Raw genomic sequence first — 27,823 nt, 5'->3', positions numbered from 1 at the left:
ATGAATTAGGATAAATTAAATGTACATAAACCGACGAACGAGAGCAATATGTTGACATCATTTTCTCTTTATGATTCACAACGTTATAAGTATAATGAAGAAAGTGTGATTTGGCGATAACGGATCGAAAAGTACCTGCCGTATGACTTATTATAAATTAATTTTTTAAACACCTTCGAAATAAAGGACAATAGGAATTAGGTCTATAGTTCTACATAGGATGCCTGCTTATAAATAGGAATTCTAAAGGCTTTTTCTCATTCAGAGGGAATGACTTTTGATATAATGAGTAATGAAACTCTTCTAACTTATGACCAACCTAACGTAGAAGTAACATTTAGTGCATAAGAAGCAACAACGAAATACTTAGGCTTAGCCTTTAATCTGCTTCGGTAAGACTGCCTCTATCTACATCCCCGTGCAACATCTAGTGATCGCCCTCAAGGTGCCACCTCAAATTCTGGATCATTGCTCTCCTTTTCTGAATGACGCAATACTTCGGACATCCGGGATTTCCATCATTATCTGGCGTAGCTGCATACGTAGTGTACGAGACGTGACATTCTGAGATCTCTCGTTATACTCGAACTAAGACTACGATCTCTAACTAATACGGTCTCGACAAATGCATCGTGTTCGGTTTTTGGCTATCTGCTTCACTTCCAGACATGAGCAACGCAACGTTATTTTGCGCTTCCCTCTCTCAATGCTGTTTTTGCAATATTTTCAGTTCCATTTCCTCTGCTGTTACTTATGTCTTCTTCGGTGCCTGCAGTGTTGGTTACTACGCTGCCTAGATAAGTGAACTCCGTAACGTCTTCAATTTGTGTATTGTTTATTGTGATCCTTCGTTGGTTGTTGCTGTTGATTCTTAGTATTTTGGTTTTTAAAATATTTATCTCAAGGCTCGCTGTCTTAAACTGTTCACCCAGTTTCTCTAGGCGCACTTGCATATCGGTGAAAATATGCGCTACCAGGCATATGTCATCTGCATAATCTAGGTCTAGTAGTTGTTGGTTTAAACCCCTATGTTATACCTCGTTGCTGGTGGTTTGTGGCATTTATAATCTAGTCTAGTGCTAAATTAGAGAGTAATGGGGTCCTTGTTTCACACCTTTGAGGACTGGAAATGATTCCGTATTATTATGATTTAGTTTTATGAGTTAGAACCCAATTCATGAGTTGTGGTCTGTAACCGGATCAATCCTGGATACTTTAGGCTAGTAAAGCGTTTGCACAACACTTCAGACCCTCGTTTATTAAATGAAAGTGTAGCACTAACAATGAAGATGAGTTGAAAACGGGGGGCATCTATAGTATACTATACTAGGCATATTTTTATATCCCTAACATAATGAGCCATTACAGTCTCTAATAGGGTTAACAATTTTATCGGAACTTGCTTAAATTTCGTCATTGTTGCATTCAGAACACTGAACAGAAATCAAATTTCGTCACCAACCTCAGGGCACCATAAAACCAAACTAAAAACTGAAAAAAAAGTATTATTCACACTCACACCGTTCAATGGATTTGTGTTAGATATAAATGGAAAGCAATTTAACATTAACTCGTGTATTAGCAGTAAAAGAATCAAGAGACCAAGAAAAAATTAAGGAATGACAAAATTGCGGATGACCATTGGAAAAATGAAAATGAAATTGGTGAAGAGATCTATAAAAACCGAACAAAAAAATTTGTCAAATCAAAAAAAACCAGACTGAAACAGATTCGAATCAGAATAGAATAGATAGTAATGAAATATAACAGCATACATTTTCTTTGCCCCCTTTAGAAGCTGCTGACGAATACACTTAATTTCCACTTACTGAGTCACTTCGCTGACTTTACAATGCGCCTCCATTTTCTGCGATCTAACATTAGACCCTCTAGCCGTTCGAAATTTAGAATCCATATTTCCATTGCAATTTTATCTCTTCACCGCATCTTGGTCTCCCCTCTCTCAATTTTTCACACTTTATTACTGTTACTATATCTGGCCGGTTATATGGTTATTTCAATTCTCACTGAAAAGCTGCAATCTCCATACAAATCCTTTCAAATTATTCTATTGTTTTTATCGCTGCTGCAAGTCTGTACCCGCTTACCACACTCACATTCATAAACGGTGCCATTTATATCCTGAGGCAGTGGGTCTTTTTGCAATTTATTTGTAATTTATATGGACGGATTTCTGCTGGTTTAACTCTATCCTCCATTTTTTGGTCCACTAAAGTATTGCATTTCCGGCTGTTTATAATTTTCTAGTGGATAACTCCTGAACTTGCAACTCTGGAATTGCACCAGTATATAACAAATACAGAGTAGAACCCAGTACACTACCTTGACGCACTCCCTCCTTCTATGATTTTAAGTCTGAGTGTTCATCTTTTTGTTTAACTCTGAAGAGCGTATTCGAGATGTACCATATTAATATCTACACGTGTTGCTTTTGAAAGCATTTTGTTTCGTTTGTGTAACAAACTTTGTTAAAGGCTTGTGCAACATCTAGGAAGCCTGCAGAGCAGACTTTATTTTCTTCCAAGATTCGTTCAATAGTATCGGTTATTCTATACACTTGGTCTATTGTTGAGTATTTTTGCCTAAATCCAAACGGATACTCTGGGAATAGATTATTAGCTTCTATTATTGGCATCAGCCTTTTAGCAGTGCTTTAGGATTTCTCCTGCGATGAGGTCGAATCCTGGAACTTTCTTTCGATTCAGGGCAGTTCTAATCTCAGCTGCTAATTCTTTAGGAGCCTATTGCAGGTCTATTGATTTTCTTGGTTGCCTTCCACAGTGAATAATCAATTTTTTCATATGCTGACAGATCTTCTAAATAAGTCTTCACGGATTCTTCTTTAAGCTTTCGAATTTTTCTCCTGAGTTTTTGGTTCTTGCAGTTAAGCATCTTCTTTTTCGGTTTTTTCGGTGACAAGATCTCTACTCTCAGGTGAATAATTACCACTATTACCGCTACTATTTGAGCAAGACAGGTCAAAATGTTCAGCTTCTTTTTCTAATTGACTACTTTTGAGTTTGGTTTTGTTCGAAAGGTCAATTTAAGAGTTTTCCCAGCAGTGGTTAGTAGCTAGGCTTCCTTATTGAGTTGTACTTCCTTCCTTGAATTGCTTTCTTATTTCTCTTCTTTTGGTCGTGGTTAATAAATCTTTTTTCTAAATGTGTCAGGAAAGTTAGAAAATCTTTTTTATGAATACAAAAATGTGTGCGATTTTTACAAAAAGCTTTAGAAGAGTCAATAAATAGTGTCCATTCATTTAGGCTCCAAAGTAGAACTTAGCAAAAAATGAATAAAAGTTAAAATCAAAAATTATTTTTTTTTTTTTTTGAATAAAATCCTTCATCGTATTATTTTGAAAAATCTCGACGGCAACACTCGCATATGATTCCATTCATAACGTAAAGTACATGGTATAATCTCTTTCATCGGCGTACACCGAAGCGTCCGGCAGTAAAATGCTTGAAAACAAACAGACCAATGGCCTGGGTAAGAGCGTTCGCATTAATAAACGTCGATATTTGGCAGGATCGAACGAGAGGCCTTCTCCGCATCGGCTTCCTGTAGTAACTATAGGGGGCAACCTCCGCGAACGAGTAGGGCTTCTCTAAATAAAGCGACGATGGAAACCTCGAACTTCCTCAAACTGTAATATAGCGGGGAAAGTGCACTTGGCGGAGTGCAATTTAGAATGGATTGCCAGATTTCTCCGGGCTCTCGATGTTAACTCTGCCGACCCAATTTGAGTCGTTCGCAATAATTGACAATTGTATTGCATCTAGTTAGCTTTGGCAGGAACCCAATGTTGATGCTGAAACCCTAGGAACGTTAGTTCTTCTTACATTAAAATTCAGTGAAGACGTCTACAATAGTTTGTATCAACCTTGAATCTCGAGACATGCGGATTTGATAAGAAATTTAGTTTATTGCTGTGGGTCAAATTGTACCTTCCACTTTGTTTTCTTTTCGGTAACATGTGAAAATGTACTCAATTTAAGGTTTTGGAACTTAACCTCGGTCTTGTATGAGAAGAGTCATCACTTAAAAGAAATTCCACTCCACTTATATAATCTTAAAAAATAATTGTAAAGGTCATTTTCTAAGGTCAAGTTTTTGTGTAAATTCTCTCGGAGTCTATTACTAATAATGCATATAAATGAATTTAACAATCAGAAAAGTTGAGTGGAATTAAGCACATATTAGTGAAACGGAAAAATCATTCGGAATAGTTGAGAGCAATTTGAATAAACTGAAAGGTTATTGACAGGCATTAAGTGTTGTTGAAAAGTATTGGGAAATATTGGAAGCCACTGATTATGAGAGACATTGGGAGCGGTTATATGAAAAATAAATATAAAATAATTATTTTTAAAGTTGTACTTTTCTGGATAAAATAATTTTTACGTATATTGTATAATAATTGGAATAATAATTTAAACTACGCCATCGAATGCGATTTTAACTAAAATTACATCTAGGTACTTAAAATGGTGAATACTAAATATAACGGTGTTACCTCATTATTTTTATTCCTTTTTCATAGCTTTTTACTAACTCCATTAAATCTTTATTGCAAATGAATAGCCATAAATTAACACTTAAGTGGAGATAGTTTCTGAGGAAACGGTATGATTAATTTGGTAACGGCTGTAAAACATCAAAACTACCCAATAAGTTTTGCAAAATTTTAACCTTTCAAAACATGCGCAATTTTTATGGACATTTTTTCCTTTTTTTTGGAACGTACGACACTAATGTACAATTTTCTGCAAATCCAAACATACTTGTACCTGCTGGTCTTACACCAATTATAAACTCACGTCTAGCACCTAGTTGTTGCATATTTTGAACACTTCCAACTTGTTTTTGAAGAAGGTTATAGTGTTAGTTCTGGTGTTAGTTCATAATAATACATTAATTGTAATAAAAGTTGTAATAATCATGTATTTAATATCTATTTCAGTCCCTATTCAATGATGGTGTATATATTGTATCTCTCGCGCATATCTGCGCTTCGGTAATACTGGCCAGGAAAAATCAGCACATATCTGAGCTTATGATGCACGATGAGCAACTTGGTGCAAATGGGAAGTAAATAGTCAAATTCGGATAATAAGCTTTAAATTTACTAACTTCTAACAAACGCCAACTTTTAACAGGCGATCGACATGTCGTTTCTATTGACATTTGCAGACCCACAGTCCGCTTGGTGTGAGTGTGTAAGACCGTGTACTGGAAGGTTAAAAATCTGCTCTTAACTTTCGGCTGCTGTATGTTCAAAAATATTAATTCAAAATAATATTTGAAAAGAGATATTTGTCTCGTAACTGTAGTAAAGCACATTCATATAAAAAACGTCTCGTCTCTGGAAACTCCCACCGCACTATGTTAATAAAAAATATTTTGGTGCGCTGGAGGTTTCCCTAGATCGATACGAAAACATGTTCCAACTGAAAAATATCTATCAGTTATACGCGCGGCCATAACAAGTGATCAACAACAAGTATCATTGAGGGTTCTTGGTTTATTTCCACGAATTCGACGATATTATGTGTTTTCGCGGTAAAAAAGAAGTACATTTAGCTTTGGCTTAGTGTAACAAACTGATGATAATGCAAGCAATTCGATTGCATTATAAGTTATAATATCGATATTATACAAATCTTACAATATATATTACCATATATAATATATAATACCATATTATAATACTAAAAATGATTAATTTTTATTAAAAAGTTGACCTTGATCTTGAAACACGATTAAGTTTCATTGAGTATATATCCAAATTTTCCAAGAACGATAAAATACTTGATAAAGTGAACTAAATAGCGTCTTAAACAATTTTAGTTTTCTACAGTTTCGTTAACAGAATTAACAGTGTTAATATAACAAACGACCCAGATATTAATTAAGCTTAATAGACTACGATACAATTGCAGACATAATTTATAGTATGTACATTGTAAAGAGCAAATAATATCAATAGATGGGGCAGGATATTATTGCATGTATGACATAATAATGAATTATTGTTGAACGAATTATTAATTGACTTAGAAAAAATGTAAATGATGTAGAAAAATGTTTCGTAAGAACATCTTAAAACTAATCCAAACATCAATAAATTTAAGAATTCGTCAAAACTTATTGCATAAATTTTTGTATCCACCATGATTACGCAATTATTTCCAGTAGGTTAAACTTTTGGATGTCGTAAATTAAGGTGAAAGGTTTAGGATCAAAAGTTTTTATTGCGTCCCATTTAGGGTGGCGTTTCAATCTGTTTGTGACATTCATTACATTATTCATTGTAAGCTACCGTATATTGTAACGCAAACTAAATATTATTTTGAAAATTTTTTTTATAAACTAATAGAAAATGTGTAAATAGCCACACTGTTTTTCATTAGTCCGAATATTGAAATGAAACAGTTATGAAGTGTATGTAAATGGAAAAAATTAATTTAAAAATAGCGCTCTTATGAACTCTCTAACGAGCACTCGGGAAATAAATAAAATCCACTTTGTATGTTGCCAATTATATTTCGTGTTTCATGGGAAAACTCACTATGTGAATAAAAACAAAATACAAAACCGTAAAATAAAATACATAAAATTTGACTTACATCTAATGAATAGTTCTCGTATACGAAAACTACTAAAGTCGAGAAGATGTGGGAAATTCGTTTTAAATTTTGTAGAACGACGAAAGACGTTACACATTTGAGTTTCGTGACTCCTATACGACTCGTCGAGCAAAATCTATTACAGACGGGGATTATAGATCCAGAACAGAGATAAGATGACACCATCATACGAAAAGAGGTCCTTGAAGAGATAGGACGACTGAAAAAGGGAAAAGCGTCGGTTTGAGGACGGAATACGGAATGAAGTGTGGATGTATGCAGCGGACAAGATGAGAGAGACTTATTGATGTAATAAATGAGCCGTAGAAATCGGGTTTACCATGACAGATCTAAGAACCCATTATGTCAAAAATAAATTAATAAATGACTTAAAATTAATACTTAATGTTATTTATTTAAGTATAACTTAATGTTATACTTAAAACAAATGTTCCACACATTACTCGACACATTATATACTACCAGTTAGAAATTTCCTAAATGAAAATTTCTCCCACGAATGGACTGGGGGAGATGGATCTACACCATGCCCTCGCAGTTGCCCAGTTGCCATCTTTAATTCACTGAATATCTTTTTTAGGGGGAATCCTGAAGATGTCAAATCTCGTTTTCACGCTTCCATCACAATGATTGACGAAAACATGTTACACAGAGTACGTGTGTCCATGATAAATCAGGCAAATATTTGCCCGACTAGTAGAAAGTGACATATTTGAAAACCGTTTATTATAATAGAGCAATTTTTCGGCAAATGTCAATCTCACTTTATATACACTGATTTCAGACATTCGAGCGGAGACTGACATTTGTGCCAACAAATTCAGCAGAAGACCAGTCCGCGCAAGATAACGACAACGGATGATAATAATTTAATCAATGTTTCATAAATAATTCATTTATTTTTTGGTTCTGGTATACCCCAATGCTGTGTATTTAGAATGTTACATCGCCATATGAGAATGATTTCCAAAACCAAATTTCATTTTATCATTAGGCGTAACAGTAATTATAATTTCATCCTGTTTTTCTTCAATGTGCTATCTTACGACGAGTGTAAATTCTCATTAGTTACATGAAATGAATCACCAACCGTCTTGGACAATCAATGTGTGGTGTGACACTTTAACTGGTCCTTTCTTTATTGATGACCTACCAGTACTGCTAGACAATTTAAATTTCCAGTAGAGGCGATTTATGTGGTGTCTTAACTTTTCTGACTACTCTTGATTCTTTTCTGTGGAGCTACATTAAGGACAGAATCTGCCAAGAAGTGCCAACAACGCGTGAAAATATGGGGCAAAGATTACGTAATGTGTGCAAACAATTAAGTCCAGAAATTTCACGCTTCTATTGTAATTGACCATAGAAGGTATAACTAACGTCCTATACATTTTATGAAGAAATTCTACGTTCATTTTACCAGTAGCTCAATGTACCATGCGCTAGGTACATGTGCTAACAAGTATGGTAGTAGCTAGAGAATATAACTTCACGTCAAAACCATCGTAAAGTGATTCCGTTGCTGGGTACTATCTTATTAGAAACTGAAATACAACTGTAGTTGCTTTCGTTATGCTTCTATTATGTAATTACATAATCACATCTGGTAATTACTAGATGGCTCATATGTTATGGTACATCTGGTACTATTAACTTCCCGGGTAGCAGCATTGAACGCAATTATATCAAATGCAACAACATCAATTGGAGCCAGTGAAGTCCAGGACGTCGTACATTATTCCGATCTACCGTTAGTAAATATTCATTTTTCTTGGGAATACCCTAAATTTAAATCAATACTCCCCGAAATCTCAGTATCTGTTTATTCAAGTTATTGCCAGTGTTTAATTTATTTAAGACCCATTTTTGATCGTGAAAATCAGTAACAAAGTAACAGAACTGTACGAAAACTATCAAGATTCATATGTATCATCCGTATTATCATCCGTTGTCGTTATCTTCCGTCGCCTTTTTTTCTGTTGATCATGTCCTGTCTCAGCAAATATCAGTCCCCGCTCGAGTGCCATACAGAAGTCTGTATATATATAAATTTATATCTACTTGAAAAGCTCATCCATGAAGCTTAATAGTGTATCATCACTATATTCTAAGAAATTAGAAATTAATATTTTCACGGATCGATTTTATTTTTGAGCATAAAAATTAATGTTTATAGACACAGATTTCAGTAAATAAGCTGGACAACTTCTTGCTTTTAAAACTACAGCAATTTGATATCAGTAATTACATAGGGAGATAAATTATTACGGTCTCACTTAAACAACTTAATTCCAATTCAGTGGCAATTTTATCGGGTATGCCGCAGGAGACTCATTTAGGACCCCTTGTGTTTAATATCAATACTAATCATATATTTACAGGAACAATTACTCTCACTAATTAACGTGATAGTGTATCACAGCAGATTAGAATTCCAATAAAGAATTTCGGTCACCGCGACCGTTATCTATTCTAATTATTAAGGATCTCTAGCTTTTTTAGTTTACTATTATTGTAATTAAGGTTGCTATTATTATTTTTAAACATCCTTATTAAAATAAGGATTATTATTCGCTTTGTAATTTTAGAGCTTTAATTATTACGTCATTGTCATCATTGTGTGAACGAGGCCACCGTCTTTCCAGATTGTGTACCACCTCATTCTCCAAATATAACCTTTTAGCCGTCAGAATCAAAACATTTTCAAGAAAGTCAATATAATATTGGACTGAAAAGGATGAAAGACCTTGATACTTTAACAATTACGTGATTCGTTAGCTTCTGAGTCACGCAAGTCTACTTATTCAATTACGTTCAATATTATACTATAACCAAAAGGCCGCCTTCGAATTTTGAGAACACAGAAATATTTTTATATTATCTTAACTAAATGTTTAATATAACTATATGTTTCTCCTATTATTATAATAATTAACTATTTTTCTATCTAGATATAAATTATTGTTCTCTCTTATTATCAGTCCATATCGCACTGAATGTGTGTACAAATAGATTCAAATTACGGACAATTTCGCTCTATAAACTGAACTTGTTTCTTTTCGTAAATGAAAAATACACTATTTCAGTTTGTGATGATGTTTTTTATGTTGTTAAATTTAACAGAATTTTAAACCAATTTTTTTAGTCCCGTGTCTGTTCAAAAAATCACAACTTCACAGCTTCTATGTGTGTGGAAAATTCACTTCCCAATGTCCTTTAATACAAAATTTATATTTCCACTATTTTGGTCGAAAAATTAAAAATCAAGGCAAGGAATGGACTCCTCGCATTTACTGCGCACAGTGTGCTGTTACTGTGGGGGGGTGGTGAAACAGGGAAGAACAGCGCTATGCCATTTGTCTGATTGCTACTTTTGCTGCACGAAAACTTTCGAGTTTTCCAACAAAAATCTCTTCTGCTACTGGTCCAGTACCTCATTCAGAAGCCTTGCCAGTACCAAGACCTACAGGTATTTCGAGTGAAGAATATGCCATTACAGAAGCAGAAGAACAAATTTCCGAGTTATCGACCAGCGTTGATGAATATTTGCCATCTCAAGAGGACGAACCTAACGTAGTAAATCAGTCAAAATTAAATGAATTAAATGAATTTGTCAAAATCTCAAGCAGAAATACTAAGATCTAGACTTCAAGGATGGAAGCTGTTAGCTCCAGGCGCACATATTTCTTTGTATTGTAATCGCCAGAAAGAACTGTCACAGTATTTTTCAACCAAAGAAACTCCTCCATTCTGCAATAATCTCGATGACTTGATGCTGACATTAGGTCATTAATATAATCCAGAAAAAGACGTCTTTTTATCGATGCATCGAAATTGAGTCTTTCTTCACATAGGAAACGTTTATTCATCCATCCCGGTTGCCCACGCATGAAACTTATGAAAATATGACTCATCTTCTCGACTAAATTAATTACAAAGTCTACAAATGGCATAACAGCGCTGACCTCAAAGTTGTAACAATTCTACTCGGTTTACAACTAGGGTACACAAAATACTGCTGTTTCTTTTGTGAGCGGGACGTTCGATTGAGAAATTCCCACTACGTTGTTAAATATTGGCCAGTCAGGGCTCAGTATATTCCTGGGCAAAAGAATATACTTCATAAGGCATTAGTAGAACCTAATAAAATATTTGTATCGCCATTGCACATAAAATTAGGTTTGATGAAGAATTTCGTCAAGCAATGAAAAAAATTTCCTAATATTTCAAATGCAAAACTTTTATTGACTGAAACTTTAAATTTTTATTGAACCCCAAATTAAACGTCTACAACAAGATCCCAATTTGAAGAGACTTTAAATGACTTGGAACGTGGTGCTTGTAATGCTTTTAAGAGTGTGATCCACAATTTTCTAGGAAACACAAAGTCTGACAATTATACAGGCTGATTTATTAGCTCACCATTTACGAAATTATAACACTTTAAAGTGTTTAATTTTTATATCATAATTAACTGCAACATTTTTTTTTAAACACATATATTACAAATATTGTTCAAAATAGCCTCCATCTGCTAGAATACATGCTTCACAACGACGAATTAAAGAGTTGTTCAGCCGAATTAAATTGTCTAGTTGATTTCTTATTTTAATAGCAGCCATTTGTATTCTGTTTAATAACTGTTCTCGTGTGTTAATTTCCACTTGATACACAATTTGTTTTATTTGACTCCATAAGTACAAATCCAATGGATTAAGGTCGGGGGATCTAGGTGGCCAAGCAATAATGGACCAATAATGGTCCATTATTACCAATCCACTTGTTTGGAAAATATTGATTTAACCACTCAACAACTACTCTTCCGCGTTGAGGTGGGGCACCATCGTACTGGTACCACATATTTTGAATTACATTAAGAGGTATATCTTCAAGTAAACCAAAAAGTGTATTGTTCAAAAAAAATCAGTAATTTACAGCGTTCAACCGCCCATCAAGTACATGCAAACCTAGTAAATTGTTGTTAAATATTCCACCCCAAACGTTGACGCTGAAACGTTGTTGAAATTTCCTCGGATTTTGTAATTCCCAGATATGTTCATTATGGTAATTATTTATACCATCTCGTGTAAAACATGATTCATCTGTCCAGAGAACATTTGAAATGAAGTCATTATTTTGGGCATGATGCTGCAATAACCATTTACAAAATGCTAACCGTTGCTGATTATCTCCTGGCTGTAGAGCTTGAACATTCTGTTTACGATACGGATGAAGGACTTCGCGGTTCAATACGCGCCATACAAAATTTTGACTTACATGTATGTTGTGTGCTATTCTTCGAGTGCTGATGGAAGGATTATCAATGACAGCATTAATTACAGCTTCTTCATCCTCTGCATTAACTACATGCGGTCGAATAGCTTTTGCTGGAGCAGGATTACCTGTTTTTCGAAGTCTTCTGAAAGAATCGCTTAAAACTGAATAATATGGCAAATAACGCTGTGGAAATCTTTCTTGATTTTGTCGTACTGATTGTCGAGCATTTCCATTGCAAAAACCATATACGAAAATTATGTCAGCATACTCTTCAGTGCTATAAGCGTACATTTTGAGTTTCTTCTTGTATGTAATAATTAAACCTTACAACAAACTAACATAGGTATATACAATGACAATTTTGTTTTTGTTGAATGTTTGATTTTACTGACTATTAATAAATTCGCTGCAGAAAACTTTAAAGTGTTATAATTTCGTAAATAATTGAAGTAGGACATATGTTCATTAACATTTTTTTTGTAATTGGATTAGCTATCATATGTCAAAGTTTGATGGTGAGCTAATAAATCATCCTGTATAGCAATTGTTAATGAAGTTCTTAGAAGTTATCATGAACTGGGCTGTAACATGAGCATTAAAATATATTTTTTACACTCGCACCTGGATTTCTTTCTCACGAATCTCGGCGACATCAGTGATAAACATGATGGAAGATTTCACCATGACATTTCTGTTATTGAAAAACGTTATCAGGACAGCTGGAAGAGTGAAATGTTGGCTGATTATTGTTGGACATTGATATCAGAAAATACCGAAGAACACTATAAAAGAAAAGTAAAAAGAAAAATATTTTAAGACAGCAGGATAGCATACAATTTCATGTACATAGTTTATGTACAAGTATATTGTTATCGCGACTAACAATAAGTGAACAACACAGCCTTCTCATCGAGGTGACAGAAGTCTTTATATTATAGTGTTCAAATGACCGTAATAACCCCGCAATAAGAAGCACTACAACATCTACAGTATCATACAATCCATATTTGTTGGTTGAAGATGATCACGTCTTCTTTGGTATTTATTGAACCCATCACTTCTTTTGCTTATTCTTCGTTTAGTTGATTCTTGTAAGCCATTTTTCCGATTAATAAAATTTATTATTTTCAATACTTCAACTTTTCTTGATCGGAACGGTTGGCAGGATCGCCATGTAATGTCTCATTCTGATGATAGATGAATTTAGGGTTAAAAAACAAAGTCGAGGTTAAAAATGCATTCTCATCGTGGCTTCAGAGGTCTTTATTAATATTCAAATGCTGACCACGCTTAATTCAGATCGTTCACTCTTAATATATTATACTACGTGTTTACACTAAACTGCTTAATTATTGATTACTAATTTCCAATGCTATTACTCTATTTGCGATGTTTTTCTCCGTAAGCCTCTTTCTTGAGTTTTAACATCATCACTATTAATGTAGTGAATGCAGCAAATACACTGCGAAATACATCAACCAATAAAAATTTAAATAATCTTGAAAAATATCAAATAAAATTAATCAAAACCTTGAATACGTCCTGTATTACTATTAGACTGTCTTGTAAAATGTATCTGTACCACCATGTCAGGTTCTATCATCTTAAGAAAACTATTAATCCAATAATTTTCAAATTTGATGTACCCACAAATTCATAAATATCGAAAATATTAACATATAAATAAATAATTTACTAAAATAACCTTCATGGTTTCTAGCTAAAATTGTAATCGGATCCACTGTGCGGTGTAGAAATTAATTATTTAAAAGTTACCTCCATACGAACTCGTTAAATCCTTTCCGGCGATCTAAGAAAGGAGAGCCGGTCACTAAAAGGTATTACAGTTGCAATTACTAATTCAACAAAAGGAACTAGTAAAAGTACTCTCTATTGTGACTATATAACATTAACTATTCAGCTAATTTCGATTTTTTCTAATAATTCCTTATTCTTTAAATGTCAATATAAAATTTTTAATCATATATCAAGCAAACAGCTTTAAATTTCAGTCAGATAATAACAAATAGAATAGAACTCCTCATAGGGTCACAACGCAACGGCAGGATTATTGCAAAATCCAACTCGTCAACCATTTCATTCGATTACGAAACTGATTTTCCATCGTATTTGGTCACATTGTGGTTAAATTATCGGGTGAAATATCCATTAACCAGCTGTTCGCCAATTGAAATTTATATTATCTACTTAGAAATCACGTATTTGAAAACTTTTTTGTTATTACAAAAGATTTTAAATTAAAATAAATTTGTTATTAAAATTCTGTTTCGCATTTCATTTAAATATGTTTGTGATTAATCCGTTTTTAATTTTATGCACACGAACCATACAAAATAATAATGTTATTGTTCAATTCGTTATTAAAATGTTAATATAATTTCAAATTTAATAAAATAGTCAGTTTTAAGTATACATTTTTGAAATTCAGATCATGACAATGATACGTTGAATCTCTTTTTAAATTAAAATAAATGTGATTAGTTAATAATGAATCGTTATAACTTGTTTACAGAAATATTTTAATATAAATTATATTGGATTTGCGAGTTATTAAAAATAAAATATTTCTCCGATATAAATACACACGATATAGTTCGATATCATTAAATCTGAAGCAGATTAACATCGCTTCTACATTTTTAATAAAAATTGATTTAATTCTCACTAATTTTTTTGTAACTTTTGATACACTTAATAAATTTTGATCTTTACACTTTCTGGATAAACCGTAAAGACAATTTATTCAGATTATAAATTTGTTCCTAAAATAAGAAAGAGATGATTTCTGTGGGTTTGGTCGACATTCATTACATGAGTAGTGGTCGTAGATACGACGTGAAGGTAATTCAAACATTAATACGTTTATGGACTCCATAAATCTGTCCAAGATGTACAAATAAAAGGGAACCGGGCGACCTAATCTTCCAATTTAAGGTAGAGCAACCGGCACGCATATAAAAGGCCCGCTTTATGTTTGCATAATTTCCTTCGAATTTAATTAACGAATAGGTTTTCCGACGTCGACCGGTCTTCGTAGTTAAGTTCGGCTATCTATAAATTCCTTCGTCGGTAAAATTTATTCGCCGTATTTTAATGCAGACGGGAAAAATCCAGGTGTAATCCGCCAGTAATGCAGATTTCGTGTCGGGATTTAATGGAATGGAATGGCAGAGAGTTCGAACGCACCACGCAACCAGGCGTCTCAACGCATCAAAAACTAATAGACAAAATAATAAATTTGTCAATCAAACTAAACTGGAACAATTAGCCCTCACCTGTAACTAAATCGGAATTGACATATCGTAATTCCCTCGAAATTCATCGATTTCGAACGGCTCTTGAAACTTATTGAATTTCCATAACGTCGATCCAAGCCATTTTCAGTCGTTCAAAATCATAAATCTGAAATATCTATAATAAAGATATTTATGCTATGCTCTAAAATTCTGAATATGCAAGAAATCATGACCATAGCTTTTAAAATCAGCAATTCTATCCGGGCAAAAAGTTTACAAAGAAGACTTTTTAAATTATACTTATACTATATAATTTAGAACTTGGAGGACAGAATCAAACAATTTTTAATATGATGAGTTCTGTAAATGCCTTTAAACAAAAACTAAACATAATGTTATCTAGAACGAATGATAATAATTTCACTTCATTTCCCAATATAATGTCTCAATTAAAAAATATTGCTGCTACCGATATCGATTTAAATAGGTATAAAAATGAAATTAAAAACCTAATTGCAGAGTTTGACAATAGACTTCTTATCACTTTTCCGTTTAATAAAAATATAAATATAGAAGAAGTTGCAGAGAAACTGTCTAACTTGTTCGAAACGGATGTACATAAGTTAAAATCAGAAATCATAACACTCCAAAACTATATCTATGTTAAAGCACCGGCACATTTTCGAAAATGTGTTGAGAATTTGTACGCATGTTGTGGTTCAACATATTTCACCTGAACTGCATTTTCACACATAAAAATAATAACTTTAATAACTTTAAAAAGATTGTAGACTCACAGCAATGTTGAATAAGTCAAACATAGACCAATGCATCTGGAAGCTCAATTTAATATCTGTATTAAAACTTAAAATATTAATAAATGAGTTAAATGAAATCATTTTTTATTTCATATTTTCTTCATTGAAAAGATGTGATATTATTATAAGCAGGTAGGTAAATATCGCACCTTTAGAAATAAAGTGGCACAACTCAAAAATTGAATATTTTTAGTTTAAATCATAAAAAGGTGCCCTCTATCAATTGCCTCTTGTTTTCCTATAAACAGTATTATTTGAGTTGAGTAACTTTAGTATTAAAGGTGCGATATGATAGGATGAGCCAGTAGGTAAAAAAGGAAGGTGAGTTTTGAAAAGCAAAAAAAGATTTTAAACCCTTCGGTCGATCTTAACACGATCTTAAAACATTAATATAAAAAGTCGATCTTGGTCAAAAATTAGTGGACACCACTGCTTGAGGGGAATGTTCGAATTTCATTTTATATTACAATTATATACAGAGTGTCCGTAAAGTAACGGATACTTTAGACCCGTTTCAGGGGTCTAAAGATATAAATTTTTTGCAATTTTTTGGTGTAGATTTTAAATTTCTTCCGCCATTTTTAAACGAGTTATCACGTCATCGATATTTTTTTCAAATGGCAATCCCGTATTGTTATTAGGGAATATGAAAGAGATTTTTTTCTGAATCTGGTACAGTCAATATTAATATTAGTTACATAAGAAAATTTTCGAGAAAAATTACTTTAAAGTGTAACTTCAGATTTGTTGACATGATGAAAATAGCCAATTATTTTAAACAATTTCATAAGTGTCAAAAATTGTTTTAGTAAGTAGTTGACCTCTTTAATACAACATATCCTGATCGGCTACTCATTAGCCAAAGTATGGTGAGCCTAGATGTGACTAAATTTAAAAAGCATGGCCATCTCTCGAAGCATTTCTCGAAGTGTGAAGCCTCCGAAACGTCAAACCTTTTCTTAAAAGACGCACGGCAAAAGCCGAAAGCTTCTAGTGTTAGTTCTAGTTTTAGTTCTAATTTTAGTTTAATTAACTCCGGCCTTGAAAGCCTTCGTACTTATAACACAATGTTCTTCTGTGATAAAAATGAAGCTTAACGCTCAAAAAGAGTTCTTATAAGATAAATCGAAATCTAAACAAAATAGTAAGAATCGATTACCTTAAAAATGTTCTGAAAAAATTATACTCATCAGCCACAGTTAATTACCAAGTATTTTAGCTTTCAACGTAAAAACTGTTAATAAATAGAACACTTACACCAATATCACAGAATAACAATAAATATAAACAAATTATTAAATTTGTTGTAAATAACATCAATTCATCGTGGTTGTTATTCTGTGCCAATATGCTGTTTTTAGGTACCGATGATACCAACTGATCTATTTTAACTATGTCGTAAATATGCTGTTTGAATACTGTATAGTTTTCGTGGTGTAGTCGGTTATCACATCCGCCTAACACGCGGAAGGTCCCCGGTTCAAACCCGGGCGAAAACAGTTTTGCAACAATTTTCTTTTTGATCATTAAAGATACCTGGCGGTTTATTTTAAAGTGAGTCGTATATTTGTTCTTTCGAAGTCATATAGTTTTCGTGGTGTAGTCGGTTATCACATCCGCTTTACACGCGGAAGGCCCCCGATTCAAACCCGGGCGAAAACAGTTGTGCAGCAACTTTTTTTTATATCTTTAAAGATCCCTGGCGGTTTATTTTAAAGTGATTCTTGCATTGGTTCTTTTGAAATCATATAGTTTTCGTGGTGTAGTCGGTTATCACATCCGCCTAACACGCGGAAGGTCCCCAGTTCAAACCCGGGCGAAAACAGTTGTGCAACTACTCTTTTTAGATCGTTGCGGATAGCCTTTTTAAAGTGAGTCATATACTTGTTCTTTCCGAATCATACAGTTTTCGTGGTGTAGTCGGTTATCACATCCGCCTAACACGCGGAAGGTCCCCGGTTCAAACCCGGGCGAAAACAGTTTTGCAACAATTTTCTTTTTGATCATTAAAGATACCTGGCGGTTTATTTTAAAGTGAGTCGTATATTTGTTCTTTCGAAGTCATATAGTTTTCGTGGTGTAGTCGGTTATCACATCCGCTTTAAGGAGCGGCTACACTACCCGGATCCGCGCCGATCAGATCCGCGCAGAAAGTATTCCGATGGAATGCTCCCTGTGTTTTCAAATGTACCCGGCTACACTGTTCCGCTCCGCGTCGAATCGACCGTCCGACCGGCCGGATAGATCATCGACAGGGCATCCATCCGTACATTCGGACGTCGATCGGCTGTTATCGCATACCCTCGTGGATTTTCGTAGCACATGGCGATCTTCGTCCCTTAAAGGACTGTTTTGTCACAGGTGTTTTTTAGAACGCGTATTTTACAAATAATGAAGTCTCTGTTAATTGCGCACTTCGTTTAAACTATTGCTTATGGTTTTTGGTTATTTTATAAAAAAAATATGGATGACGAAATACTTATTGTGTTAGTGCAACAATATGAAGAATTGTACGATCCGACAAATTCAAGATATTCTAATAATGTACGGAGATCAAACATATGGGAAGAGATTGGAAAACAAATGAATACCTCTGGTAAGTTGAAATAAATTTATTTTAAAATGTTAGGTTACCTTTATGACTATACTTAATTTCTTAAATACTTAACTGTTCTCACCAAAAACAAACATTTCAATAGTGGTACGAAGTGTGATCATAATATTCTTGGAATATATACAGGTCCCTATCAGAGCACATATGAAACGTAGAAAACCTTATTCTGAAGCGATTTTTCTAATAAATTTTTTTCGAAACATTGGACGACCTTAAACGATTTTCACTACGTTATTATAAACATTTCGAAAAAATTTTATTTAGAATTTTATCGTTTCAGAATAAGGTTTTCTACGTTTCATATGTTCTCTGATCCGAAAGATACGGGACACCTGTATAGAAAAATAACTAAGTTATGAAAAATAATCTCTAAAAAGTTGGCCCATCGTAGTGCTAAATAATAAAAAGAAACAACAATTCCTTAGAAAATTATTTTATTAGTATTATAAAAAACAATATAATTAGTTATGTAATCTACCAGCACGAATAATGCTTTGCTGCCATTGAACGCTTCCCGTCACAGTATTAAAATAATTTTTATATTTTTCTCTACTTTGTAAGCCTTCTGTAGAGCAAGCTCCCCCTGTTCCTCTTGCATTTGTTAGAGCTTCTGATAAATTACTTTGTTGTTTACCTAAATTGAGGTTTCGATTTTCAAATTCCGAGTCAACCTTAATTCGAAGAAAATTGTGTAGGACACATGTAGCCATTACAACTATGTCCATATTCCGTGGAGAAAGTTGAAGCTTTCTTTGATAAATCCGAAACCGTTTGGTTAAAATACCAAAGGCGTTTTCAGAAACGCGTCTCGCCCGACAGAGTCGATAATTGAAAACCCTTCTTTCATCATTATCACGAATAGCTTGTTCCGGATATGGTCTCAATAAAGATTTATGCAATGGAAATGCTGCATCACCAACAATAACAAAAGGTGCTGGTACATTGGTGCCTGGTAGATTTTTTTCTTGTGGTATATCAAGATTATTTGAAAAAAACTTTTTTCCTAACGAAGAAGAACGAAAAATTCCACTGTCGCTGCTTCTTCCATAGGCTCCGACATCTATTACTATAAATTTGTAGTTCGCATCGACAAGCGCAAGTAGAACTAAACTAAATGTTTTTTTATAATTAAAGAACATGGATCCACTACCAGCAGGCTTATCACAAATAACATGTTTCCCATCCAAAGCTCCTATGCAATTGGGAAATTGCCATTTTCGTTCGAATTCTTCCGCAATCTCCATCCATTTCGACATTGTAGGTTCTTGCATAACAATAGGTTGCAAAATCTTCCACATCGCTCTACACACGTCATAAACTATATTGGCTACAGTTCTCCTTCCTAAGCGATAACTAAAGGCGATAGTCCGAAATGAGTCTCCTGTCGCAAAAAACCTGAAAAATAACGTTATGTATTTCTTTTAGGTGAAGATTGTAAGAAACGCTGGCAACAATTAAGGGAAAATTATAGAAAGGCCAAGTTGAAGGCCACGAAATGCACAACGGGAGATGCTGGAGGTAAAGTAAAGAAAGTAAAATTTGAGAAGGAGTTGAGCTTCCTGGACGTCCACATTGTTCAACAGCGACCACAGCTTTCAAATCTACCCGATAATGATGAAGAGACTATTGATACGATTTCTGTCGATGACACGACATCTGTTTCTGTAAGTCCGGTACCAGATTCTCCATGTACTGAAACACCTTCGGAGCCGTCAACTTCTGGATCTTCGACCAAACAACAATCAAGAAAGAAGCAACAAAAGCAATCATACAGCAATGTGATGGAACAGTATTTCCAATGTAAAAGCCAACATTTACAAAACAAAAGTACTTCAAAAAAAGAAGATGACCATATTGCAAAATTTTTCCGTTCCATTGAAGAAACAGTTAGAACATTACCTGTTCATTTACAAATTCAGGCAAAGACTAAAATAAGCACGTTTGTACACCAATTAGAGGCGGAAGCAGTACAGATGTCACAACCAAATACATTCACGTTCCAGTCACATGAATATTCCCAACGGTATCGGCCCTATAACACTAACCAATTTATTAACCAACAGACATTACAAAATCCAGTAGAAAATCCTATGCAGAATCCATGGACTGCATGGTCGTCCCAACAGCACCCAGACGTTCAATCAAACTCGTCGAATACCTCTTCCAAAGAAAATTAATATTTAATACTTTTATTTTGTATATTATTAAATAAAGATTTATTGCGTGCATGTGTTAAAAAAGAAATTATTACCAAAATAATATAATACGGTGAAAACCTTTGTACTTAAATAATATAATGGCTATACGTGTACCACTTGTGGTTAATATATTATTTAAGAACGTGATTGGGACTCCTGTATACATATAATTTATACCTCAAAGTTACTGCCAATCTTTCTTCAGTTCCTACAGCTCTTCTGAATCGGGTGTCCTTTTTTTTAATACTGTCGTGAAGAAGACTATGTAGCTCACAAAAAGTGGGATAGGTCATCCTAAAATATTCATAAAATCTACCATCATCTTTTATGAGGTCATTGAATAAGTGGTGAAACTCCCCAAGGTCCTACAAATTAATCATAGACGTCATTTATAATATTTACTTGTTTTAAAACTTTAACAAAACATAATGCTCTTACATTTCGTTTTTTATTTACTGAATGCACCCATTTTTTTTTTTTTTTTCTTTCGTTTTCCAAGCAAATAAAGAGAAACTCTTCATCTGTGCTGGAGCTTGAACACGAAGTAGTTTCCGCCATTGCCAATAACTAAGTAATCATTTAGGCGAACCCGAGGTATATAGTTATTACAAATGTGCGCTACGCGCAACCTTCCGAAAAAATTCCGGCGCCGACGGGTAGTAGTGTAGCCACCTGACAAAAATTCGGGGCGAATCTAATCGGCGCGGATCGGCGCGGATCTGACGTAGTGTAGCCGCTCTTTTACACGCGGAAGGCCCCCGGTTCAAACCCGGGCGAAAACAGTTGTGCAGCAACTTTTTTTTATATCTTTAAAGATACCTGGCGGTTTATTTTAAAGTGATTCTTGCATTGGTTCTTTTGAAATCATATAGTTTTCGTGGTGTAGTCGGTTATCACATCCGCCTAACACGCGGAAGGTCCCCAGTTCAAACCCGGGCGAAAACAGTTGTGCAACTACTCTTTTTAGATCGTTGCGGATAGCCTTTTTAAAGTGAGTCATATACTTGTTCTTTCCGAATCATACAGTTTTCGTGGTGTAGTCGGTTATCACATCCGCTTTACACGCGGAAGGCCCCCGGTTCAAACCCGGGCGAAAACAGTTGTGCAGCAACTTTTTTTTACATGTTTAAAGATACCTGATGGTTTATTTTAAAGTGATTCTTGCATTGGTTCTTTGGAAATCATATAGTTTTCGTGGTGTAGTCGGTTATCACATCCGCCTAACACGCGGAAGGCCCCCGGTTCAAACCTGGGCGAAAACAGTTGTGCAGCAACTTTTTTTACATCTTTAAAGATACCTGATGGTTTATTTTAAAGTGATTCTTGCATTGGTTCTTTTGAAATCATATAGTTTTCGTGGTGTAGTCGGTTATCACATCCGCCTAACACGCGGAAGGTCCCCGGTTCAAACCCGGGCGAAAACAGTTTTGCAACAATTTTCTTTTTGATCATTAAAGATACCTGGCGGTTTATTTTAAAGTGAGTCGTATATTTGTTCTTTCGAAGTCATATAGTTTTCGTGGTGTAGTCGGTTATCACATCCGCTTTACACGCGGAAGGCCCCCGATTCAAACCCGGGCGAAAACAGTTGTGCAGCAACTTTTTTTTATATCTTTAAAGATCCCTGGCGGTTTATTTTAAAGTGATTCTTGCATTGGTTTTTTTGAAATCATATAGTTTTCGTGGTGTAGTCGGTTATCACATCCGCCTAACACGCGGAAGGTCCCCAGTTCAAACCCGGGCGAAAACAGTTGTGCAACTACTCTTTTTAGATCGTTGCGGATAGCCTTTTTAAAGTGAGTCATATACTTGTTCTTTCCGAATCATACAGTTTTCGTGGTGTAGTCGGTTATCACATCCGCCTAACACGCGGAAGGTCCCCGGTTCAAACCCGGGCGAAAACAGTTTTGCAACAATTTTCTTTTTGATCATTAAAGATATCTGGCGGTTTATTTTAAAGTGAGTCGTATATTTGTTCTTTCGAAGTCATATAGTTTTCGTGGTGTAGTCGGTTATCACATCCGCTTTACACGCGGAAGGCCCCCGGTTCAAACCCGGGCGAAAACAGTTGTGCAGCAACTTTTCTTACATCTTTAAAGATACCTGATGGTTTATTTTAAAGTGATTCTTGCATTGGTTCTTTTGAAATCATATAGTTTTCGTGGTGTAGTCGGTTATCACATCCGCTTTACACGCGGAAGGCCCCCGGTTCAAACCCGGGCGAAAACAGTTGTGCAGCAACTTTTTTTATATCTTTAAAGATACCTGATGGTTTATTTTAAAGTGATTCTTGAATTAGTTCTTTTGGAATAATATAGTTTTCGTAGTGTAGTCGGTTATCACATCCGCCTAACACGCGGAAGGTCCCCGGTTCAAACCCGGGCGAAAACAGTTGTGCAACAATTTTTTTTAGATAGTTGCGGATAGCCTTTTTAATGTGAGTCATATACTTGTTCTTTCCGAATCATACAGTTTTCGTAGTGTAGTCGGTTATCACTTATCACATACGCTTTACACGCGGAAGGTCCCCGGTTCAAACCCGGGTGAAAACAGTTTTGCACGTGGTTTTTTTATATTCTTAAAGGTACCTGGTGGTTCATTTTAAAGCGATTCTTGAATTAGTTCTTTCGGAATCATATAGTTTTCGTGGTGTAGTCGGTTATCACATCCGCCTAACACGCGGAAGGTCCCCGCTTCAAACCCGGGCGAAAACAGTTGTGCAACAACTTTTTTTTAGATCATTGCGGATAGCCTTTTTGAAGTGAATCATATATTTGTTCTTTCGAGCTCATATGGTTTTCGTGGTGTAGTCGGTTATCACATCCGCCTAACACGCGGAAGGTCCCCGGTTCAAACCCGGGCGAAAACAGTTGTGCAACAACTTTTTTTTAGATCATTGCGGATAGCCTTTTTAAAGTGAATCATATATTTGTTCTTTCGAAGTCATATGGTTTTCGTGGTGTAGTCGGTTATCACATCCGCCTAACACGCGGAAGGTCCCCGGTTCAAACCCGGGCGAAAACAGTTATGCAACGATTTTCTTTTTGATCATTACAGATACCTGGCGGTTTATTTTAAAGTCAGTCATATATTTGTTCTTTCGAAATCATATAATTTTCATGGTGTAGTCGGTTATCACATCCGCCTAACACGCGGAAGGTCCCCGTTTCAAACCCGGGCGAAAACAGTTATTCACAACTTTCTTTTAGATTTTTAAGCATTCTGGATATTTTCTTTTTAATGAGCATTATATTTGATCTTCAATGTCAGAAGTTTTAGTGGCTGTCACATTCGTCTAACACGCAGAGGGCAAAAACAGTTGTGATGATAACGTTCAAAATTATTAAGATTTCTCGGTATAGAATGTTATCACATCCTTTTTACAGGTGGTAAGCCCCCAATTGAAACTCGTGAAAATAGTTGTACGTACAACTTTATGGATAAGTTTATCGAAGGAGAGTTATATTTCACACTTAATAAAAACATTTTTGTGGTGTACTCGGTTATCTCATTCGTCAACGTCTCCGCGTGAAGCTCAGCCGGTAATGTAATGTCTACACCAAGTTTTCAATTTATGTTTTTCTATATTCAAGAAAATTATGTTTTTTTGTGGAGTTAATCAAACTACGAAAACATTCCTTCATTCCAACATTATTTATTTATTAATTTTCTTTCAATTTTGCCTATATTATTTTGCTTTCAAGAAAGTCATGAATAATACAGTACATTGATTCGTTTTTATTTATTTTTCTACACATACTATATAATAATAAATATATTATATTTAAGGTTTCAAAGTGCATTAGATTTTAATTTTTAAATTATTATATTCGTCATTTATGTGACTATTACACAACAAAGATCTCAAGTGTCTGCCAGAAAGGTCACAGCAATTGGAGTTCAATTTTTTAATTTAATTTCTGTTGTAGCAAGTTGCACCTAATAATTAGTAATTTAAGCCCATCTTACTGGATGTACTTTGCATGTTCACACTAAGAATAGATGAGTATATAAGTGTCACAAATACCTCAGTAAGTAGTTAAATGCCTCTGAGTATAAACAGATTCATCTATCTATAATAAATCTATTAGTTATATTTATTTTTATATTCCTTCATTATTGATTTAGTAAATATGAGCACAAGTATTTTAAATTTACTATTTTAAAGCAAAAATATACTCTTTTACTTTAAATATTAGAATTGAATCTAACAAATTTTTAGGGTTTCGAACATAACCGAGTTTTGCAATTGCAATTCTGTAATGCTCAATTTTCCGTGAAAATGAGGCTCCTTTACTCACACGGTCTTGAAGCCCCCTAAGGCCAGTTTGATGTTAGCACCCCCGGTCGCTATCCCTCTTCGCGTTCATGTGCAAAATTGCAAATTTTTAGATGAATTTTCTACCTTTACTTCTATAACGCTCTTCGAGTACGCACTGGATACATGCGAAGGGAATCGGGCGTGCGAAGCATAATAATAATGTTATTTTCTGACACTGAAAAGGGGTCAGTAACAATTTTTATTACAAAACTGCTTTGGCCTCATTTTCATGACAATCTTAAAATTTAAATTAAAACAATAAAACGTAATAACCAAAGCGATATACTAATATTATGTAATACTAAGAAATAATATTGTTTTGTTTAAATATATATTCTTGATAAAAAAAAGTTTTCGTCCTATTTCTTTTTGTTATGTTACATTTCAAATGTTTTCTTTCAATTATTTTCAAGAGCTCTTGGAGTTTTCCATTATTTCTTTTTTCCAATATTAACGTTTTTCCCAATATACATCAAATGTATAACTGTTTGTGGCGTGGGCAGTGTTGAAAATGAAACAAGGTGTGGCCACTTGGAACTTAGAGCTTTAATTTGTTCCGCTTTTACAACGGAAACATATGTTTCAATTTTAAGTAGTAGAAAAACTATTTGCAAAAACACTTAAATTTTAAAAGTTTACCACAGCTATAAGGTTATAATAACTTACTAATTGTAAAGTTAAATAAATGTTATTAATATTAATTAGGTTAGGAGTAATAAGGCTATTTAATAAGGTTAGTACAACAAACATAGCAGGGTTTGTTGTGCTGCGTTAGCAGTAAGTTTAGTATAGGTATAGTGTATTAAATAGATAATATTAATAGTCTGACTTAAAAAATATTTTGTCCATTATATCCGAAGAAATTATAACTTCAATAATAAATTAGAACATTCAACTTATTTAAGGCTTATAAACTCGTTGTACTATTCCAACCCCTTATAGAATGTAATAGATGTTTGAAATTTCTCGGTTAATTGAGACACACCCTGTACTTAGATTTGATTACAAAACTCAATATAAAAGCCATGAAAAGATTACAACACGCATCAGAAATTTCATATATAATGTCTTGTCACAACACTAAAACGATGCCATTAACACATTTTAGTGTTCCGACACATTGATGGTGTTAGTAAAAGATTTATATGAGATATGAGATGATAGCATGTGGCCCAACAAACACGTATTACTTTATTAGTGGGAGTTTCCCAAACTAACCCCTAAGCAAAATTGATTGGACAGTAATCAGAGTTTTCGTGTAACAAGCTGATAGACAAATTACGGAGTCCTGGTAGTCGTTGACCCTCCGCAAAGGGATGACTAATAATCAATTATGCGATCGGAGTAGGGTTGTGGATGGCTTACGAAACCGCACCCTGTCTACCTCGAGGCCGTTTCTTAGCCGCCAAACCAACGGCGACGGCATTATCTTTAATTTAGCTAATGCACCGGCTCGTGCGACGTTCAATTACCCTACCCACAGTAGACGTGTTGCCATTATTTATCATTATTAACTGTTTTACATACGTCTTCTTCCTACTCTTCCCTTCATTTTGTTTTTGCTACTTTATACTACTATTACATCATCCACTACATCGATGTTAACACCATTTACCAATTATAATACTTTCCGGAAATTTATCATTAATCATCAAACGTTATAAACATCAATGCAAAGGGGGACGAAAATATCATTAAAGTACACGTTATTCACAAGGGTTGATGTGGTTATAATTTAAAATGTAATTGTTAATTTCCTTGCAAAGTCATTAATGAGATTCTTTAATACATATAGAGTGATTCAATTACAAATTTAATGATTGATTTTTAAGATTTTCCAGATTAAACTTTAATTATTTTTGGTAATTATTTAGAAAAATTGATTTAACAAAAATATTTGGAACTCGGAACCATGGTAAATTCATTATCGAACGTGTTGACATATGAAATCTCCTCTCCTCTATTGCAAAATTAATCGTTTTGTGGTGAACAAACTGTGACGGTCGTATTTTGGGAAAGCACACAACAGGATTATGGTATTTCTAGAATTGTAAATAAATGGAACTATATTGGATTTGTTTAGTTTATGTTCCATATGTTACGGTACACAAAATAACATGTTATTAGTTCGGCTACCTATTTCCTAATTACCTTTGAAGCGTTGCAATCATTTTGCACTAGAACAAAGCAATTTATACTAGCACAAAAACTGCAGTATTGAATTTGCAAATTCATATTTGACATGATGAAAGCGTTATGTAAATTTATTACTGTTTATTGTGTTGATTTTGTAACAATACAAATAATTTGAGTTAAAACTAAAAACTATCGGGTTTATCGTGCGTTTATAAACAATTTTTGAACTTATTTGTGAAGGATATACAACCACTATTTTAATAGATGCACTACTAAATTTTCGAACTAACGTAAATATAATGATATAGGTATATATAATGTTAATAATATGTAAATGAAAAGTTTTTCAACATTATGTTCGTTATCTATTTAAGATAAAATCCCTTGCAAGTTCTAAACCAGTTAATGTGCCAAGATCAAATTGACAATTAGCATCTTAAGGCTTAAATATTTCAACTTACGTCCTATATTGTTGGAGGATACAAGTCAATTAATGTTAATTTGATGTTAATTTAAGTTAATCTCAATAAA

The 27,823-nt window shown here is 34.1% G+C and overlaps 2 protein-coding genes and 13 non-coding genes across 16 annotated transcripts in view; 14 read left to right on the top strand and 1 right to left on the bottom strand.

The window, feature by feature from the left end:
• The window catches only part of LOC111429413 (uncharacterized), an 89,746-nt gene that overhangs the window by 39,826 nt on the left and 22,097 nt on the right, over positions 1-27,823 (top strand). The window lies entirely within an intron of this gene.
• TRNAV-AAC (transfer RNA valine (anticodon AAC)) lies at positions 17,449-17,522 on the top strand. Its single transcript has one exon. It is a non-coding gene; the product is annotated as a tRNA-Val (tRNA).
• TRNAV-UAC (transfer RNA valine (anticodon UAC)) lies at positions 17,612-17,685 on the top strand. The gene has a single exon. It is a non-coding gene; the product is annotated as a tRNA-Val (tRNA).
• On the top strand, positions 17,929-18,002 carry TRNAV-AAC (transfer RNA valine (anticodon UAC)). The gene has a single exon. It is a non-coding gene; the product is annotated as a tRNA-Val (tRNA).
• LOC139430409 (uncharacterized) lies at positions 19,055-21,578 on the bottom strand. Its single transcript, XM_071197359.1, has 3 exons — positions 21,274-21,578; positions 21,013-21,200; positions 19,055-20,032 (listed from the first exon to the last, which is right to left on the bottom strand). The coding sequence occupies exons 1-3, from the start codon at positions 21,391-21,393 to the stop codon at positions 19,099-19,101; spliced, it is 1,242 nt and encodes a 413-aa protein (XP_071053460.1). The 5' UTR covers positions 21,394-21,578; the 3' UTR covers positions 19,055-19,098.
• TRNAV-UAC (transfer RNA valine (anticodon UAC)) lies at positions 21,861-21,934 on the top strand. Its single transcript has one exon. It is a non-coding gene; the product is annotated as a tRNA-Val (tRNA).
• Positions 22,024-22,097, top strand: TRNAV-AAC (transfer RNA valine (anticodon UAC)). Its single transcript has one exon. It is a non-coding gene; the product is annotated as a tRNA-Val (tRNA).
• TRNAV-AAC (transfer RNA valine (anticodon AAC)) lies at positions 22,186-22,259 on the top strand. Its single transcript has one exon. It is a non-coding gene; the product is annotated as a tRNA-Val (tRNA).
• On the top strand, positions 22,349-22,422 carry TRNAV-UAC (transfer RNA valine (anticodon UAC)). The gene has a single exon. It is a non-coding gene; the product is annotated as a tRNA-Val (tRNA).
• Positions 22,666-22,739, top strand: TRNAV-AAC (transfer RNA valine (anticodon UAC)). The gene has a single exon. It is a non-coding gene; the product is annotated as a tRNA-Val (tRNA).
• TRNAV-UAC (transfer RNA valine (anticodon AAC)) lies at positions 22,829-22,902 on the top strand. The gene has a single exon. It is a non-coding gene; the product is annotated as a tRNA-Val (tRNA).
• On the top strand, positions 22,991-23,064 carry TRNAV-UAC (transfer RNA valine (anticodon UAC)). Its single transcript has one exon. It is a non-coding gene; the product is annotated as a tRNA-Val (tRNA).
• Positions 23,153-23,226, top strand: TRNAV-AAC (transfer RNA valine (anticodon UAC)). The gene has a single exon. It is a non-coding gene; the product is annotated as a tRNA-Val (tRNA).
• On the top strand, positions 23,631-23,704 carry TRNAV-AAC (transfer RNA valine (anticodon AAC)). Its single transcript has one exon. It is a non-coding gene; the product is annotated as a tRNA-Val (tRNA).
• TRNAV-AAC (transfer RNA valine (anticodon AAC)) lies at positions 23,786-23,859 on the top strand. The gene has a single exon. It is a non-coding gene; the product is annotated as a tRNA-Val (tRNA).

The sequence above is a fragment of the Onthophagus taurus genome, chromosome 1 (assembly GCF_036711975.1).
Source record: "Onthophagus taurus isolate NC chromosome 1, IU_Otau_3.0, whole genome shotgun sequence".
Classification (NCBI taxonomy): Eukaryota; Metazoa; Arthropoda; class Insecta; order Coleoptera; family Scarabaeidae; genus Onthophagus; species Onthophagus taurus.
The sequence above is the reverse complement of the archived record's forward strand: the minus strand, read 5'-3'. Positions and strand labels throughout refer to the sequence as shown.

Coding starts and splice junctions, on each gene's coding strand:
- LOC139430409 (XM_071197359.1), bottom strand. CDS start 21,393: ATGGCGGAAACTACTTCGTGTTCAAGCTCCAGCACAGATGAAGAGTTT. Junction 21,201..21,273: donor CAGTAAATAAAAAACGAAAT/GTAAGAGCATTA, acceptor ATTAATTTGTAG/GACCTTGGGGAGTTTCACCA. Junction 20,033..21,012: donor AGATTGGCAGTAACTTTGAG/GTATAAATTATA, acceptor GTTATTTTTCAG/GTTTTTTGCGACAGGAGACT.